General features: G+C 41.2%; 2 protein-coding genes across 2 annotated transcripts in view; both read right to left on the reverse strand.

Annotated features, from left to right (window-relative positions):
• Positions 1-17,687, reverse strand: part of ZNF501 (zinc finger protein 501) — a 28,867-nt gene extending 11,180 nt beyond the window's left edge. The window contains exon 1 of the mRNA XM_072721103.1: positions 17,624-17,687. The gene's annotated coding sequence lies outside the window, so the exon portion shown is untranslated. The remainder of the gene's footprint in view (positions 1-17,623) is intronic.
• Positions 321-17,715, reverse strand: ZNF502 (zinc finger protein 502). The gene is given in 5 exon segments (XM_072721102.1): positions 321-619; positions 2,024-2,252; positions 2,254-3,736; positions 4,272-4,385; positions 17,624-17,715. Coding segments are annotated over 4 exon segments (1,803 nt in total). The 5' UTR covers positions 4,327-4,385; positions 17,624-17,715; the 3' UTR covers positions 321-583.
• Between the last annotated feature and the right edge of the window lie 640 nt (positions 17,716-18,355).

An 18,355-nucleotide genomic window follows, 5' to 3' on the forward strand; every position in this document is an offset into this window, starting at 1 on the left:
AGTGTGAGAACATGTGATGAGACAGGCAAGATGACAAGTTCCTTTCCTTCCTGTTTTCTCAGGAAGTTAAAATGGTATCAGACTCTCAGCCTGAGGATTAAATTTTTTTTTTTTTTTTTTTTTTGGAAACTCTAACAAGAACCTGAAGATACCTTTAATCCTTAGATTTCTGATTTCTTCCTTAAGAAAATTCTCCCCCACCCCCCAAAAAGAGAACTCTCCCAATTCTAATCTCAAGACTTTATAGACAGTAGTGTATAAATATCTTCATATCAGGAATTTGCTAAAGTTTCTGGTGGGCAAAATTTGATTAAAATATATTAATTCAACAAATATTTATTGAACATTTACTATGTGCCAGCAATAAATTCTGTAGTGTTATTTTCATTTAGGAAGTACAAATACATCAATATTTTCTTTGAGTAATATTTTTCATGACCATAAAGTTTTAACAGGGTTATTTTTGTCCATAAGGAATTAATTTACTCAATTATGAGTTGCCCCGTGGCAGGTTTTGAGAATATAATCTTCATAGCTGGAGAGGAAGAGAGTGATATTTCTGCCACACTCCCATTAATGGTGATTAATATCTCAAACCACTGCTTACAGGATAGCTGCTCTGGGAAAAAAAAAAAAAAAAAAACTAATGCTGAGTTTTAAGCAACCGACCATTCCAGAATCAACTGACTTTGTTTTTAACAGTCATTATTTTAAAGACTATATAAGCTTCAGGGCATTGAAATTATTACAAATAGTCAAAAGCAATCCTCACATAATCTCTCAGTTCTCAGTTACAGTAAAAAACATGAAAAAGATTAAGGAGATAAATAGGGGGAAAATGCCCTTTCTCTTAAAAAGAATAAAATATCATAGTGGCAAACTGTACTATTCAGGGATTTTAAAAAGAGGTAGTCCTATCTAATACACTTTCCAAATTTATCCCATGAGTGTTTCCCTAGATACTCCTAACCTGCAGGGAAGGGTAAATATCCAAGAATAAGGTAATCCAATAAAAATAGAAACATCTGAAATGTAATAAATCTGCTTATAGTCACCAATGGCATAATTACATGAAATCCAGCTCTCCCTGCTAAAACGACCAATACTCTTTTAAGGACTGGTCCAGCAGCCCCAAGTCCAGCCAACCTAAAAGGCCATCTTCTTTTTTCACTAATGGTTTCTCCTCCCTAAACGTCAATTAACATTTTTTGAACATAGTTAACCCTGGTGGGTCTCTTTCTCCTGGACCCTGCAAACCAGTGGTCCACCCAAACTTGTAAGAGACAGGTGTACACCTTAGTCCAGGGCTGGGATATGAAAGTGAACTGAAAGGTCAAACACAGGCTTCCTGTGCTGGCCTCAGCACCAGCAGCCTAGAGCACATCATTTCCCTCCTGGATGTCAGTGTTCCCCTGGGCAAAGGTTGGACCTTCCTCTTTGTGGCTCTCTAAGCAGATCTGACTCCACAAACTAGTATAATTCAAGGGAAGTTCTTCTTGACCTTCTCCTTCCTTTTTAGCCACAAATTGCCCTCCAGCTTGAAAGGATCAGGAAAGATCTCCCTTACCCTGATAAAAGCCTTCTTCACAAACATATCTGTAAATGTATCATTCCAGTTCTTGCCACATATCCCCTTATCTGTTGTATGAATGAATAAGGATTCTTTATTTTCCCTTATTTCCATCTCCCCTTCATGAGAACACTTCTACAGATGACATGTTCAGAGCAGCCTCAGATGTCTAACGGATGCTTAGCTCTACCTCAGAACCGCTGCAACTTTCACACTGAATGTTAGGAAATACCCCAGCCGACTGCCACAGAACACAGGTCACAAGTTGGGAAGGTGGGGCAGGAGTATAGTAAAGGCAACACTAGTGTTAACAAATGGTACCTTAAGATATGAGAGTCACAAGAGAAAGGAGTGGCAGGTGGCAAGGATTTATCCATAAGGAAGGAATTTCCTTTCCACCTTGTATTCGCAGATGCCCAGCTGGAGTAGGCTCTGCATTTTCCAAGCTCCTACCTCCACAACTGGAAATATTTTTCTGAGTGTAATGGTCGATGTTCCTTCATCCTTCCCTCCAAGAACTCTCCTTGCCCCACTACTCCCAGCCAGATTCCTGGTCACTCTTTCTAGAGAAGCTGTCATAACCTGAACACCAGGGTTATTCACCATTGTGAAGTTTCTGATGTCTGAAAAGGACTGAACTATGTCTGAAGAATTTTCCACATTCAATGCATTCATAAGGTTTCTCACCAGTGTGAATTCTGTAATGTTCACTAAGGTGTGCATACTTGCGAAAAGTTTTCTCACATTCACTACATTTATAGAGCTTCTCACCAGTGTGGGTTCTATGATGTTCAGTAAGAGATGAGCTATGAGCAAAGGCTTTCCCACATTCTTTACATTTATAGGGCTTCTCTCCAGTATGAATTCTCATATGCTGAGTGAGGCAAGTATTCTGATTAAAGCCCTTCCCACATTCATTGCATTTATAGGGTTTTTCTCCAGTGTGACTTCTCTGATGCCGAATGAGGCAAATGCTCTGAATAAAGGCTTTACCACATTCACTGCATTTGTAGGGTCTCTCCCCTGTATGAATTCTCTGATGCTTAGTGAGTGGGGTGCTCTGAGTAAAAGCTTTGCCACATTCCTTACATTTATAGGGTTTTTCTCCAGTGTGAATTCGTTGGTGTTTAATAAGGGATGGGCTCTGACAAAAGGCTTTGCCACATTCCTTACATTTATAGGGTTTCTCTCCAGTATGAATTCTCTGATGCTGAGAAAGGTTTGCCTTTGTTTGGAAAGTTTTCCCACACTGATCACATTTATGAGGCTTTTCCCCAGTGTGAATTCTCTGATGTTGTGTAAGATTTGAGTGTTTGCGAAAAGAAGAGCCACATTCATTGCATAAATAAGGTTTCTCACCAGTGTGAATCCTCTGATGATGAATGAGGTGTGTGTTCTGATTGAATGCCTTCCCACATCTATTACACTTATAAGGTTTCTCTCCAGTGTGAATTCTCTGATGTTCAGTGAGATGTGAATGATTGCGGAAGGAATTCCCACATTCGTTACATTTATAAGGTTTCTCTCCAGTATGGATCCTCTGATGCTGAGTAAGAAATGATCGACATCGAAAGGTTTTCCCACATTGCTCACATCCATATGGTTTTACTCCAGTGTGAATTCTTTGATGCTGAACAAGGAAGGAACTACGACTAAAGGCTTTCCCACATTCCTCACATGCATAGGGTCTCTCTCCAGTATGAGTCCTCTGGTGTTGGATAAGAGATGAGCTCTGAGTAAAAGTTTTTCCACATTCATTACATTCCCAAGACCTTTTCTGTGTAGAAAGGGTTGGACATTTACTTTGGTCTGAAATCTCATTAGTTATGCTACTTGTCTCCCACTGATGTAGGCTCTCTTCTGTAGAAACCCTGAGATGTGTAACAAAGCTAGAGGTCAAAAGCAAGCTTCTCTCAAAATTATATTCTTGGCTAATTGTTTCAGGAGATGCTTCCTTGTGGATAAAAGTTATTTCCCCAAAACCTCCTTCTTGAAAAAGGCATGGTCCAGGAACCTCTCCAGAAGAGTTTCCCTTCATGTTCCCACATGCATATTTTTCTTCAAATATAGAATCCTGGTATGCATCCTCTTGTAATCTCTTTGCTCCTATCCTTGGTGAATCAATTTCAAAGGCATCCTGCTCTGGAACAGACTTGTTCATCAAATCTGAAAGAAAACATCAGAGTGAGTATCTCTTGTGCAGGACAGAGTGGAAGCCTGTGAGGTTATAGGGGCCTAATTCTGACATGTCTCAGTAATGGCATATAAATAAGGGCCAATAAAATCACGTGGAGCAAAGTCATTCAATTACAAGTCATGGAAAAGACCTATAGGAGGGTAAGGGGATCACCATTCATAAGGAATCCCATTTAATGGGCACCTACAGAAACTTAGGAAACCAGGGACCAGACATGGTAGAAATAAAAGGACAATGACAAACAATAGCAAGCTGAGATTAGGTCAAGAGAGGAAACATAGATGGTTTCTACTCAGAATGGACAGTGGGGGAATGTAAAAGCAAATGCTAGAAATGAGACAAAATGAGTACTGGGAAAAAGTTAGCCCCGAGAGATGCTCACCACCATCTGTCCCCAACATCCCTAAAAGAAAGGGTAATTTTATTTCTTGAGCTTTAATCAGTTTCTCTTGTAAACTTCCAAAGCCCTGCTGTTTCTCCCACTGGTTTTTCCTTGCTACTCACCTGGACAAACTTCTCTTCCAAGCTCTCTCTCTTCAGCTCCTTGCATATTCAACATCCACAAATCTTCTCTTTGTTTTGATTGAAAAACACTTCAGAGTTGGAAAACTGGGAGCCCTGCTCATAGCGGGGAAAAAAGGTGGGGAAAGGGATATCACTGTCCCAGGAAACAGGAAAATGACAAAGAACTGTTGCCCAGGGATACTGTCTAATAATTCACACAAAATCTATTTAGATAGCAATGTGACTGCATCAGTAAAAATCATGGTTGGCTTCCAACCTTGTAGCTTCACAAATTCCATTTGTCAGCTGTGTAAAAAGTGACAGCCAAACCGATACATTAGCAAACCCTCAAGCGCTTGGTGGATAAATCAGAATGTTATTTATAATAATAAAGATATCTATGAAGTAGACAGAAGTATTCATGCCTTTATATAACAATCTATATGAAGGCCAATTAATAGAATCAAAAGTAGCATAGGAAGGGATACGAAGGGATGCCAGGGTGGCTCAGTTGGTTAAGCATCTTGGTTTCAGTTCAGGTCATGATCTCGGGGTCCTGGGATTGAGCCCCACGTTGGGCTCCATGCTCAGTGCAGAACCTGCTTGTCCCTGTCCCTCTGCTCCTCCCCTGCTCACGCAGGTGCACTCTCTCTCAAATACATGAAATCTTAAAAAAAAAAAAAAAAAAAGTTGCATAGGCAAATGACCTTATAGAAAGGCTAATACATTAAATCTGATACACCCATCTCCACTATATGCCAAGGAGCTGGAGAGGAGTTAGGGAGCTTTATTTGTACAACTTAGAGATACACTGCTTGCCCTTTCTTCTAGATATCAGATCAACTGAACAGTTTTTCTTCAGGCACAGCTCAATATTAAGATTATAGGCTGCAGTTTAAAAAAGAAAAAAAGGGGATCCCTGGGTGGCGCAGCGGTTTGGCGCCTGCCTTTGGCCCAGGGCGCGATCCTGGAGACCCGGGATCGAATCCCACGTCGGGCTCCTAGTGCATGGAGCCTGCTTCTCCCTCTGCCTGTGTCTCTGCCTCTCTCTCTCTCTCTCTGTGACTATCATAAATAAATAAAAAATTAAAAAAAAAAAAAAAAAAAAAAAAAAGAAAAAAAAAGAAAAAAAGGGGGGCACCTGCATGGCTCGGTTGGTTAAGCATCCAATTGTTGATCTCAGCTCAGGTTTGATCTCAGGTCATGAGTTCAAGCCCCCCCCCCATTTTGGGGTCCATACTGGGTGTTGAGCTTACTTTTTTTTTTTTTTTTTAATTTTTATTTATTTATGATAGTCACAGAGAGAGAGAGAGAGGCAGAGACACAGGTAGAGGGAGAAGCAGGCTCCATGCACCGGGAGCCCGACGTGGGATTCGATCCCGGGTCTCCAGGATCGCGCCCTGGGCCAAAGGCAGGCGCCAAACCGCTGCGCCACCCAGGGATCCCTGAGCTTACTTTTAAAAAAGCAACAATAAAAAACAAATTGCGAAATAATTTTTTACTTACAAGAAAGTTACAAAAAATAGTACAAAGAGTTTCTGGTGCTTAATATGTTAAATTGCAACTGTTCATCCAAAAATGTCTCCTCATATAAGCCTAAAGTGGGAGGTAGAATCAGCACATTATTTCAAGGAAAAAAGAAGACAGATGATTTTACCTATAATCAAGAGCTAAGAAGGCATGTTAAGAATGGTCTGAGTCTGCTGAAATACATAATAATGCTGGTACTATGGACTTCTCATCAACGTCTGCACTTCTGTGCTGAATTTTAAAGGTATAAGAGGATCCTATCTCCGGTGGGGGTGGGGTGCACCTGGGAGGCTCAGTCAGTTACGCATCTGACTTTTGATTTCAGCTCAGGTCATGATCTCAGGGTTGTGAGATCGAGCCCTACAGCAAGTCCAGTGTGGAGCCTGCTAAGAATTCTTTGTCCCTCTGCTCCTCCCCTATCTAAAAAAAAAAAAAAAAAAAAAAGAGGATCCTATCTGGGGTTTCCCGATCCTCTTCTATAAGAGGGGCACAGAAAGAAGGTACCACACAATCCTAAAGAGAACCATGAAGTAGAGTGGGGTTACAGTGTAATTGGAGTTAGACAATAGATAAAGTCAAACATGCCCCCACTTGACTAGAACTTAGATTACAGCTGGACAGAGACATTAAAGTGTAGTTACAATTACAGGAAATACAAAAGTGGAAATATGGGATGTAGTAATGTAGAGCAGAGGGGACCTAATGTAGTTTGAGAAAGAAAGCCTCCCTGAAAAAGAGATAAATAGGAATTAAACAGCTGAAGAAAGAAAAGAATATACCAGAGATATGAAACAGAATATACAAAAGGAATCAAGCTCAGTGAAGGAGATCTAGTAAGACAAAGTATTAAGCACCAAAAGTAAGACATGAAGCCTGAGGCAAGCAAAAGCCAGATCAAATACAACCCTGAGGACCACTTTAAGGAATTTACCTTAAAGTGAGTAGAAAGCCACAAAAGAAATATGAAAATGTTTTTTGGGGGAAAAGCGACATGAGTATATCTATCTGCTGTTTAAAAAAAAAAGAAAAAACAAAAACAAAAAACACAGGGTCCCTGGGTGGCTCAGCAGTTGGGCACCTGCCTTCGGCCAGGGCATGATCCTGGAGTCCTGGGATCGAGTCCCACATCGGGCTCCCTGCATGAAGCCTGCTTCTCCCTCTGCCTGTGTCTCTGCCTCTTTCTCTGTCTCTCATGAATAATTTTTTTTTGTTTTTTAAAGGAACACATTCCTCTGCTCAATAGCAAAGAAGGAAACTGTGTTTGAATGGTGGAAGGTGTAGAGGTAAGGTGAAGACTGGAAGACCCTTTGGGAGGTTGTTCAGCAGCCTTCTAGGGAGACTGGATCAACTAAGAGACTGGATGAATATAGTGTGAGGGAGAGGGAGAAGTCAAGATTATTTTCTGGTTTGGAGCTTGAGTGATGACAGCGACCTTTAGAGAATGGGAACACTGCTTTGGGGATAAAGAAGATACATTCAGTTTTTAAATATCCAAATAGAGGGATGCCTGGGTGGCTCAGCGGTTGAGTGTCTGCCTTCAGCCCAGGACATGATCCTGGAGTCCCAAGATGGAGTCCCACATCCAGCTCCCTGCATGGAGCTGGCATCTCTCTCCGCCTGTGTCTCTGCCTCTTTCTCTCTGTGTCTCTCTCATGAATAAATAAATAAAAATATAAATAAATAAATAAATAAATAAATAAATACATACATACATAAATATCCAAATAGAAAGTAGGTATATATATCTGGAATAGAGGAGAGAAGTGTCATAATAAGAGTAATTAACATCCTGGGACTAACAGATAAAAACACCAAAGGAGTATAGCTAGGAAAACCTCAACAATGACTTTACATTTTTAAAAGGAAGTTTAGGGGTACCTGGGTGACTTAGTTGAGCATCTGGCTCTTGGTTTTAGCTGTCATGATCTCATGGGTCATGAGATCAAGCCCTATACTGGGCTCTGTGCTTAGCAGGGAGCCTGCTTGAAGATTCTCTTCCTTGGCTCCTCCCATAACTCCCCCCCACATCAAATAAATAAATAAATAAATAAATAAATAAATAAATAAATAAATAAATATAAAATAAATAAATAAATATTCTTAAAAATGATGTTTAACACTGGCTTTTGATTTTTTCATTTATTTTATTTTTTTAAGATTTTATTTTATTTAAGATTTCATTTATCCACTCATGACACACACACACACACACACACACACACACACACAGAGGCAAAGACACAGGCAGAGGGAGAAGCAGGCTCCATGCAGGTAGCCCAACGTGGGACTTGATCCCAGGACTCCAGGATCACGCCCTGGGCCGACAGCAGGCACTAAACCACTGAGCCACCCAGGAATCCCCTGGCTTTTGATTTTAGAGATTCCTAATGCCCTGAAAGAAAGAAATAAAAGATTTTTGTTTGTTTGTTTAAAGATTTTATTTAAAAAAAAAAGATTTTATTTATTAAAAAAAATATTTTATTTATTTATTAATGAGAAACAGAAAGAGAGAGAGGCAGAGACACAGTCAGAAGAAGAAGCAGGCTCCATGCAGGAAGCCCAATTCCGGATTCAATCCTGGGTCTCCAGGATCACACCCTGGGCTGAAGGGAGCACTAAACCACTGAGCCACCTAGGCTGCCCTAAAAGATTTTAATATACGATAAAATTGGCATCTCTAGTCATAAAAAATTACTTATAGGGGATCCCTGGGTGGCGCAGCGGTTTGGCGCCTGCCTTTGGCCCAGGGCGCGATCCTGGAGACCCGGGATCGAATCCCACATCAGGCTCCCGGTGCATGGAGCCTGCTTCTCCCTCTGCCTGTGTCTCTGCCTCTCTCTCTCACTCTCTGTGACTATCATAAATAAATAAATTAAAAAAAAAAAATTACTTATAAATTATGTTGAAACTGTTGCTTAATTACCTGGAAAAAACACTTAGTGAGATTCCTACCTATACCATATACCAAAATAAATCTAAGCTGGTTAAAGGGTTAAATATTAAAAAAATGAAACCACAAAATATTAAGAAATAATTGACTTTAGGTTTAGGGTAGACTTTTCTAAGCATTATGCAAAAAACAAAAAACAAAAAACAAAACAAACAAAAAAAACCCAACCAACCAAAAAGGACAAAGCTGGATAAATCTGGTCATAGAAAAGCAACAATCTCGGGATCCCTGGGTGGCACAGCGGTTTGGCGCCTGCCTTTGGCCCAGGGCGCGATCCGGGAGACCCTGGATCGAATCCCACGTCGGGCTCCCGGTGCATGGAGCCTGCTTCTCCCTCTGCCTGTGTCTCTGCCTCTCTCACTCTGTCTGTGTGACTATCATAAATTAAAAAAAAATAAAAAAAAAAAAGAAAAGAAAAGCAACAATCTCTATTCTATATCCAAAATACAAATAAAATAAAATGATAATCAATCTAAAAAAAAGTATTTCTGATTTACACATCAAAGAGTAAGTAGATGGACCTAATGAATAAAAGACTTATTAATAATTAAGGAAAAAAGTTGAACTCATAAAAAATGAGAAGTAGGGATCCCTGGGTGGCGCAGCGGTTTGGCGCCTGCCTTTGGCCCAGGGCGCGATCCTGGAGACCCGGGATCGAATCCCACATCAGGCTCCCGGTGCATGGAGCCTGCTTCTCCCTCTGCCTGTGTCTCTGCCTCTCTCTCTTTCTCTCTGTATGACTATCATAAATCAAAAAAAAAAAAAAAAAAAAAAAAAGAGAAGTATACAACATATAGAGCAAGAATTACAAAAGGCCAATAACCATATCAAAACAAAGTTCCATCTTGGTAGTAATAAAAAAATGGAAACGAAACAATAAAGAATCTATTTTTATATTAAATTGGAAATTTTCTTTAAAGGGCCACAAATCAAGACTGGCAAAGGTATGGGGGGAAATAGCTTCTCATACACCAGCAGTGGGAATATAAGAGGGTACCATCCTTCTAGAAATAATTTAGCAATATATATCAATCAGGTCTTAAAGTTGTAGGATGAATTGCAGTTGGAATACTGGGATCATCCCTTTTTTGAGTATAGGAAATCAGGAAATCAGAAAATTAGAAAATTACACTAAGTATATACAACACCTACAATGTGTCTCAAAAGACTCTCAAAGTTATTAGTATGTCTATAAAATACCTATATTCTTTGACCTTTAATTCTACTATTAGAACTTTCTCAGGGATCCCTGGGTGGCTCAGCGGTTTAGTGCCTACCTTCAGCCCAGGGCGTGATCCTGGTGTCCTGGGATCGAGTCTCACATCGGGCTCCCTACAGGGAGCCTGCTTCTCTCTCTGCCTGTGTCTCTGCCTCTCTCTGTGTCTCTCTCATGGAGAAATAATATCTTAAAAAAAAAAAAAAAAACTTTCTCATAAATAAGTAACTTCCCAGGGCACCTGGGTGGCTCAGATGGTTAAGTATCCAACTTTTGATCTCAGCTCAGGTCTTGAATTCAGGGTTATGAGTTCAAGGCCCAAGTTGGGCTCCGTGCTGGGTATGGAGCCTATTTTTTTTTTAAAAGTCGAGGGGGGGGGGGTGCAGCCAGGGTAGCTCAGCGGTTTAGTGCCGCCTTCAGTCCAGGGCCTGATCCTGGAGATCCGGGATGGAGTCCCATGTGGGGCTCCCTGCATGGAGCCTGCTTCTCCTTCTCCCTATGTCTCTGCCTCTCTCTCTCTCTCTCTCCCTCTCTCTCTCAGCCTGCTTCTCCCTCTGCCTATGTCTCTGCCTCTCTCTCTGTCTCTCTCTGTGTGTCTCTCATGAATAAATAAAATCATTTAAAAAAAGAAAAAAAGAAGGGACACCTGGGTGGCTCAGTGGCTGAGTGTCTGCCTTCAGCTCAGGGTGTGATCCCAGGGTTCCAAAATTGAGTCCCACATCAGGCTCCCTGCATGGAGCCGGATTCTCCCTCTGCCTATGTCTCTGCCTCTCTCTCCCTGTATGTCTCTAATGAATAAATAAATAAAATATTTTAAAATAAAAGAATATATAGGGCAGCCCCAGTGGCTCAGTGGTTTAGTGCTGCCTTCAGCCCAGGATGTGATCCTAGAGACCCGGGATCAAGTACCACATCGGACTCCCTTCATGGAGCCTGCTTCTTCCTCTGCCTGGGTCTCTGCCTCTCTCTCTCTGTCTCTTATGAATAAATAAATAAAATCTTAAAAAAATAAATAAATAAATAAAATAAAAAATAATAAAAAATAAAAAATAAATAAAAAATATAATAAATAAAATAAAATAAAATAAAATAAAAAAGAAGAAAAAAAAGAACTTCCCAAAGAAAAAAGCTGAATTCTTTTGTTACCTGTAAAAAAATTAAAAATACCCTGCAGGGGATCCCTGGGTGGTGCAGCGGTTTGGCGCCTGCCTTTGGCCCAAGGCGTGATCCTGGAGACCCGGGATCGAATCCCACGTCGGGCTCCTGGTGCATGGAGCCTGCTTCTCCCTCTGCCTGTGTCTCTGCCCCTCTCTCTTTCTGTGTGACTATCATAAATAAATAAAGCTCTCTTATAAAAAAAAAAAAATACCCTGCAATGTTGTTGGAAAACACAATCTTTCTATGAATGGACACTGCAGCTTAGCAAATTATAGTACTTCCACTTGGTGGAAATTATATAGACATTAAGATAATTAAAAATGAAAACATGAGGGGCACTTATGATTCAGTCAGTTAAGTGTCTGTCTTCAGCCCAGGTCATGACCTCAGGGTCCTGGAATTGAGCCCTACATAGGGCTCCCTATCCAGTGAGGAGTCTGCTTCTCCCTCTCATTCTGCCCCTCCCCCTGCTCGTGCCCTCTCTTTCTATAATAAAAATCCTTAAAACAAAAATATGTGATCATGTGGAAAAATACTTATGCTCTATATAAATGAAAAAATGCAGGATATTAAAGTTTCAAGTACATCAGAACACTGTATATGTATGCTAAAATATGCTTTCTTTTTAAAAGGCTCTAATCCCTAAGAATATGTATCAAATTGTTAACCATAAGCATCTGTAAAGGACAGGATTATGGTAAACTTTTGTGTTAAGACCTATCTTTGGGCAGCCCGGGTAGTTTAGTGCCACCTTCGGCCTGGGGTGGTCCTAGAGACCTGGGATCGATTTCCCTGTCGGGCTTCCTGCATGGAGCCTGTTTTTCCACCTGTGTGTCTCTCATGAATAAATAAATAAAATCTTAAAAAAAAAAAAAGACCTTTGTGTAACAAAAGGTCTTTTGTGTATCTTTGTGTAACATTTCAAAGTTTTCCTTCAGGAATAAACAGCTTCTATAATCCGAGAAAAAAAAAAGTGAAAAAAATACAATCAGGGATGGGCACAGAAATTTATGTACAAAGATCACATACTATAATTACTATAATTACTGTTACTATAATTGTAAAACAAGCAAATAAACACTGATGGCATATTAATATGACAGATTTTGTAACTGTTAAAAATCATTTTTTCAAAGAATATCCATTAGAAAAAAGAATATTCATTAGAAAATACAGTATGTTAAAACAGGATAATACAAAATCAAAAATAAAAAACATAAGAGACAACAACTGTTGACGATGATGTGGAGAAAAAGGAACACTTGGGCACTGTTGGTAGGAATGCAAACTGGTATACTCACTTACAAAATAGTGTGGAGTTTCCTCAAAAAAATTGAAAATAGAACTACCCTACCATCTGATAATCACATTACTGTGTATTTACCCCCAAAATACAAATACACTAATTCAAAGGGATACATGCACCCCTATATTTATTGCAGCATTACAATAACCAAATTATGGTTGTCCATCAGTAAGTAGATGAATGGATAAAGTAGATGTGGTGTAAATACACAATGAAATATTATTCAGCCATAAAAAGAATGAAATCTTGCCATTTGAAAAAACATGGATGGAGCTAGTGAGTATAATGTTAAGTGAAATAAGTCAAAGAAAGACAAATACCATATTATTTCACTCATATGTGGAATTTAAGAAACAAAACAAGCAAAGAAAAAAGAGAGAAATCAAGAAACAGACTCTTAACTACAAACTGATGGTTACTGGGGGGTTGGGAAATGGGTGAAATAGGTGATGGAGATTAAAGACTACACTTGTGGTAATCACTGGGTAATGTAGAGAATTGTTGAATCATTACACTGTGCACCTGAAACTAATATAACACTATGTTAACTATACCAGAATTAAAATTGAAAGCTTTTTTAAAAGCTACAAATGGGGATCCGTGGGTGGCGCAGCGGTTTGGCGCCTGCCTTTGGCCCAGGGCACGATCCTGGAGACCCAGGATCGAATCCCACATCAGGCTCCCGGTGCATGGAGCCTGCTTCTCCCTCTGCCTATGTCTCTGCCTCCCTCTCTCTCTCTCTGTGACTATCATAAATAAATAAGAATTTAAAAAATAAATAAAAGCTACAAATGAAAGTTACATAAATTTGATTTTGGAAAAATTACTTAATGCCTGCTTGATTATTTAATTAATTAATTTATTTTTTATTTATTCACAAGAGACAAAGAGAGAGAGAGGCAGAGACAAGGCAGAGGGAAAAGCAGGCTCCATGCAGGGAGCCTGAGGTGGGACTCAATGCCGGGACTCCAGGATCACGCCCTGGGCCAAAGGGAGGCTCTAAACCACTGAGCCACCCAATGGATCTTCCTGCTTGATTTTGATATAAATTCTGGTTAAGATTCACCCTGCTGGTCTAGGTATCATGTAGTCAAGTTGCTTGTCTGTCTTGTTCACTACAAAATGCCCAATGCTGGGCACCTGGGTGGCTCAGCGGTTGAGTGTCTGCCTTCAGCTCCGGGCGTGATTCTGGAGCCCCAAGATCGAGTCCCACATTGGGCTCCCTGCAGGGAGCCTGCTTCTCCCTCTGCCTCTGTATATCTCTCATGAATAAATAAAATCTTAAAAAAAAATGCCCAATGCTATCACAATGTTTGGTTCTCAATGATTACAGAGGAAGATTATTTCTCAATGATTACTACTCTGGAATGGGGTGAGACTGGGGCAAAGGAGACGAACCTTACAACTTCATAAAATTTTGTGTATGAGCACTGGAGAACCTTCTAGTGAATTAATCTGCAGAGAAATGCAGCACATAATTCTCAGGGATCCTGTCTTAGCTCACAAATGAAACTGATAGTCTCAACCCAAGATTCCCAAAGGCACACCTTTTAACTCTGCTACAGTAATAGCTCACGTACATATTAACAGGCCTCAAGAACCTGGACTTCACTGACTAATTCGAACAATTTGTCGTGACAGGTAGATGTAACGGTTGTTAAATATAAGAGCTCTGTTCTGGAAGAACAGACCTTAAAAAGATTATTTTGGTGAGTTGCAAAACTAACCCTCAGCCTCGCAGCTTAAGGTAACAGAATGAGGGCAGCCCCGGTAGTGCAGCGGTTTAGTGCCGCCTGCAGCCCAGGGCGTGATCCTGGAGACCTGGGATTGAGTCCCACGTCAGGCTCCCTGCATGGAGCCTGATTCTCCCTCTGCCTGTGTCTCTGCCTCTCTCTTTCTGTGTCTCTATGAATAAAGAAAATAAAAAATCTTAAAAAAAAAAAAAGTAACAATGAATGTCCTTATTTGAGTCTTTCACACCCTTAACACAAGAGGTAGTTTTAGGGGAGAATTTGCTTCTTTAAACATCCTTTTTATGAAAGAATTACACTTTTTCCTTCTGAGGATTTAGAGTTCCTTACCCTTAAAAAAAAAAAAATCATGTTGGGATGCCTGGGTGGCTCAGTGGTTGAGCATCTGCCTTGGGCTCAGGTCATGATCCCGGGGTCCTGGGATGGAGTCCCACATCGGGCTCCCTGCAGGAAGCCTGCTTCTCTCTATGGCTATGTCTCTGCCTCTCTCTGTCTCTCATGAATAAATAAGTAAAATCTTTTAAAAACATCATGTTTTCAAAGAATATCCATGAGAAAATATGTTAAAACTGGAGAATACAAAATGGTAAAATAAAAATATGCATACATGTACCAGTACTAAGTAAACATTCAATAAAGAAGAACTATTATTAATACACAGACATATACAAAACACAAAGAACAGAAGAAATCCACCAAAATGTCAACACACTGATCCTTAGGTCATTTAATGGGTTACTTTCATTTGTCCTTTATACTCTTCTATATATTTCACTTTCCCTACAATAAACATGTATTAAAGTTAGAGAAATAATTTTGTAAAAAATTTACTGAACTGTAGTTCGTGCTCACAGGTTTCAACGATCAAAAAAAACAGAAACAAAAGGAGTTACAACCAACAAAATGCCAGATCCAGTGAATAAGGTATTGGCCTCTCATTCAGAGTAAGATTAAAGTGGATTGAAATGGAAATCAGGAAATTGTTCTGTCACAGCCCATGTGATGGGCCTACATGACAGGCTACTTACCTGAAAAAGCTGACAAATTAGATAATATCCATGGGGGCGAAAAGATAGTATCTATGAGTCCTTTCAGCTTTAACATTCTGTGAATCCTTAACCAAACGAGTTAATTCATGTAAAGCATTTATAAAGACATCTGCCACATGGCAAGTATTCCACAGAGGTCAGGCATTATTATGTTTGATACTAAAATCTATGGAGAAGAAAAGACATCTTGCTGACAACCCTCTCCTCCAACTGTGGATCATCTGAGCTGTCAGCAATTTATGTCAAACTGCAAATTTTCCTGTAATGGATTAGAAAATAAATAATTAAGGCTTCAGGGACAATATGGTCTCTGTCACAACTATTCAACTTTGCCTTTGTAGTTTGAAAACAACTACACACATAATATGTAAAAAAAAATGAGGGACTCCTGGATGGCTCAGTGGTTGAGCGTCTGTCTTCAGCTCAGGGCGTGATCCCAGTTGGGGGATCGAGTCCCACATTGGGCTCCCTACAAGGAGCCTGATTCTCCCTCTGCCTGTGTCTCTGCCTCTCTGTGTGTGTGTCTCTCATGAATAAATAAATAAAATCTTTAAAAATAAATAAATAAAAATAAAAAATAAAAATAAATGAGCTTGGCTGTGTTTCAGTAAGACTTCCTTTTCTTTTCTTTCTTTCTCTTTCTTCCTTCCTTCCTTCCTTCCTTCCTCTTTCAACAAAAACAGGTGATAGACATTTTGCCTGGGGGCCATAGTTTACTGACCCCCTAGTCTATAAATTTCCCGGAGAGGAAGGTACAGGTTTTTCCGCCAATGCCTAGTATAGAATAATCTGATTGTCAGTGATTTTAAGAAGATAAAAGGATCTGTCAGAATCCATGTTTGGGGGCGAGATGGGTATTATGGTGAAGGGTAAAAGGAAAAAAAGGAAAACTTTTATTTTTTAATTTTTAAAAAAAGATTTTATTTATTCATGAGAGACACAGAGAGAGAGAGGCAGAGACACAGGCAGAGGGAGAAGCAGGCTTTATGCAGGGAGCCCGATATAAGACTTGATCGGGGGATTTCAGGATTACACCCTGGGCCACCCAGATGTCCCAGGAGAGCTTTTAATAGCTTAATCCCGTTCAAAGTAACAAGGAGCTAGCTCTCTCTCCCCTTACTTTGTAAGCTTTCTCCTCCCTGCCACCTCTTTACCTCTCAATAATTAGCTAAAGGATTATGGGCAAGCCAGGTGGAATTTTTCGAGAATTTGAAACAATTCCTTCAATAAGACCACACTCAAAATGTACTCCTCCCTGAAGCCTTTCTTGGGTTTGTCAGTTGGCCACAAGTAACATACTCATCTAGTCTGTAGCAGCATTCTGGATCTCTCTCTTCTGAAGCCTTGGGTCACTAACTAGCAATATGTCCTTCCATCGTCTCCTATTCTCTCCGTACCTCATTAAAAAACCTACACATAAAGAGATGCCTGGGTGGCTCAGTGGTTGAGCGTCTGCCTTCAGCCCAGGGCATGACCCTGAGGTCCCAGGATCAAGTCCTGCATCGGGCTCCCTGCAGGGAGCCTGCTTCTCCCTCTGTGTCTCTGCCTCTCTTTGTGTCTCTTATGAATAAATAAATGAAACCTTAAAAAAAAAAAAAAAAACTACAGATAATGAGTTGTTCTGAAGGTTCAATAAGCACAGCTGCTTCGAACAGTCCCATTTAGCACTAAGTATGTTTTAGATCATCACAAAAACCTGTTCACATATATATCTCCCAGCACTAACTAGACTGTAAGCATGTTCCAGGTCCAAGGTCTCTCACTCTGTAGCCCCGCCCCTGGGTTCTGTGTCCAACTTGGCAAGTAACGCACAGTAAAATTTTGTTTCAAGACAGGAACGTGTCCGTGCGTGCTATCACATACACGCTGTCAACTGAGCCTTGCAAAGCAAGGAAGGACTACTAGACACAGTAAACAGTCCAACTTTAGAGATGAGAAAACAGCCTCTGTATCCTCAGGAATTGCAACTCAGAGACTCGAGACTCGCCACCTTCACACTACTGCCGGTTCCTATTACGACGGTCCCTAAAAAAAAAGTCTCTGGAAAAAAAAAAAAAAAAAGTCTCTGAACTGCAGGATTAATGGGGAGGGGGTGGGAGGACGGCGGAGAGATGGTATTCAGACCGAGAACTCTGAGTCCCGGGGCTTCGTTTCCGAACGCGAGCCCTAGCTCTAGATCATCCATCATCATCAGTCATCGCTCATTCGCTCGTGCGAATTCGCACGGTCCTCTCAGCCGCCTGCTCCGCACCGGACGCTGTGCCGAGGCCGCTGGGAGTTCGGGGCTGCACGAGGCCGGGGGCAGGTTGCCTCCAAAAGCCTCCGGCCCGCGGCCCCAGGCGAAGGCGCCCGGAGCCACTCCTCTCCCCTCCCCGAGGCCCCGCCCGCTCACCGTGAGGTCCAGGGGCTCCCCGCGGGGTGGCGACTACGGTCCCCCAGGTGCGCGCAGGCCCAGGACACAGGCTCACCGCCCCGCCCCGCCCCCAGGCCGGAAGAGCAGTGGCGCGGCCGGTAGTGCGTCACCAGCGGCTCCGCGCGCCTCGTCTCGCGAGGCCTTCCGCTGCCTGATTCTCGCTGGTGTCCCCGAGGAAGGCGATCCGCGCCTGGTTTCCCTCTAAAACCAGCCAAGTGCATGACGTCCCGTTAGAGACCACCTTTTCCCGGAGCACGGTGACCGCTTCATCCCCCAGGAAAGCTGTAGATGGGGGGCGTTAGTGTTGGAGAGCGTGCTGGATAGGACTCGGAAGAGGCTGCCTCAGCGAGGCACCTAGTGTAGTCTGCCTGCTAAAAATAGCCCCGGAGTAAAAAATCTTTTTTTTTTTTTTTTAATATTTTATTCATTTATTCACGAAAAACGCAGAGAGAGAAAGAGAGAGGCAGAGACACAGGCAGAGGGAGACCCTGAGTAAGAATCTTGAATGATCCACTATTTACTAAGAATAATGGACAAATTCCTGTTCTAGGCCCCCACATGCTGACATCATCACCCAGCAATCTCTCTTAACTCTGCTCGCATTCACATTTTCTCCTGTATCATAAGTGAATTCCGCCATTGGTCCCCTGAAATCTCTTGACCCTTCCTGACCCCCGGATCTTTTTTTTTTTTCTTTTCTTTTTTTTTTTT

This window comes from Vulpes vulpes, chromosome 9 (genome assembly GCF_048418805.1).
Source record: "Vulpes vulpes isolate BD-2025 chromosome 9, VulVul3, whole genome shotgun sequence".
NCBI lineage: Eukaryota > Metazoa > Chordata > Mammalia > Carnivora > Canidae > Vulpes > Vulpes vulpes.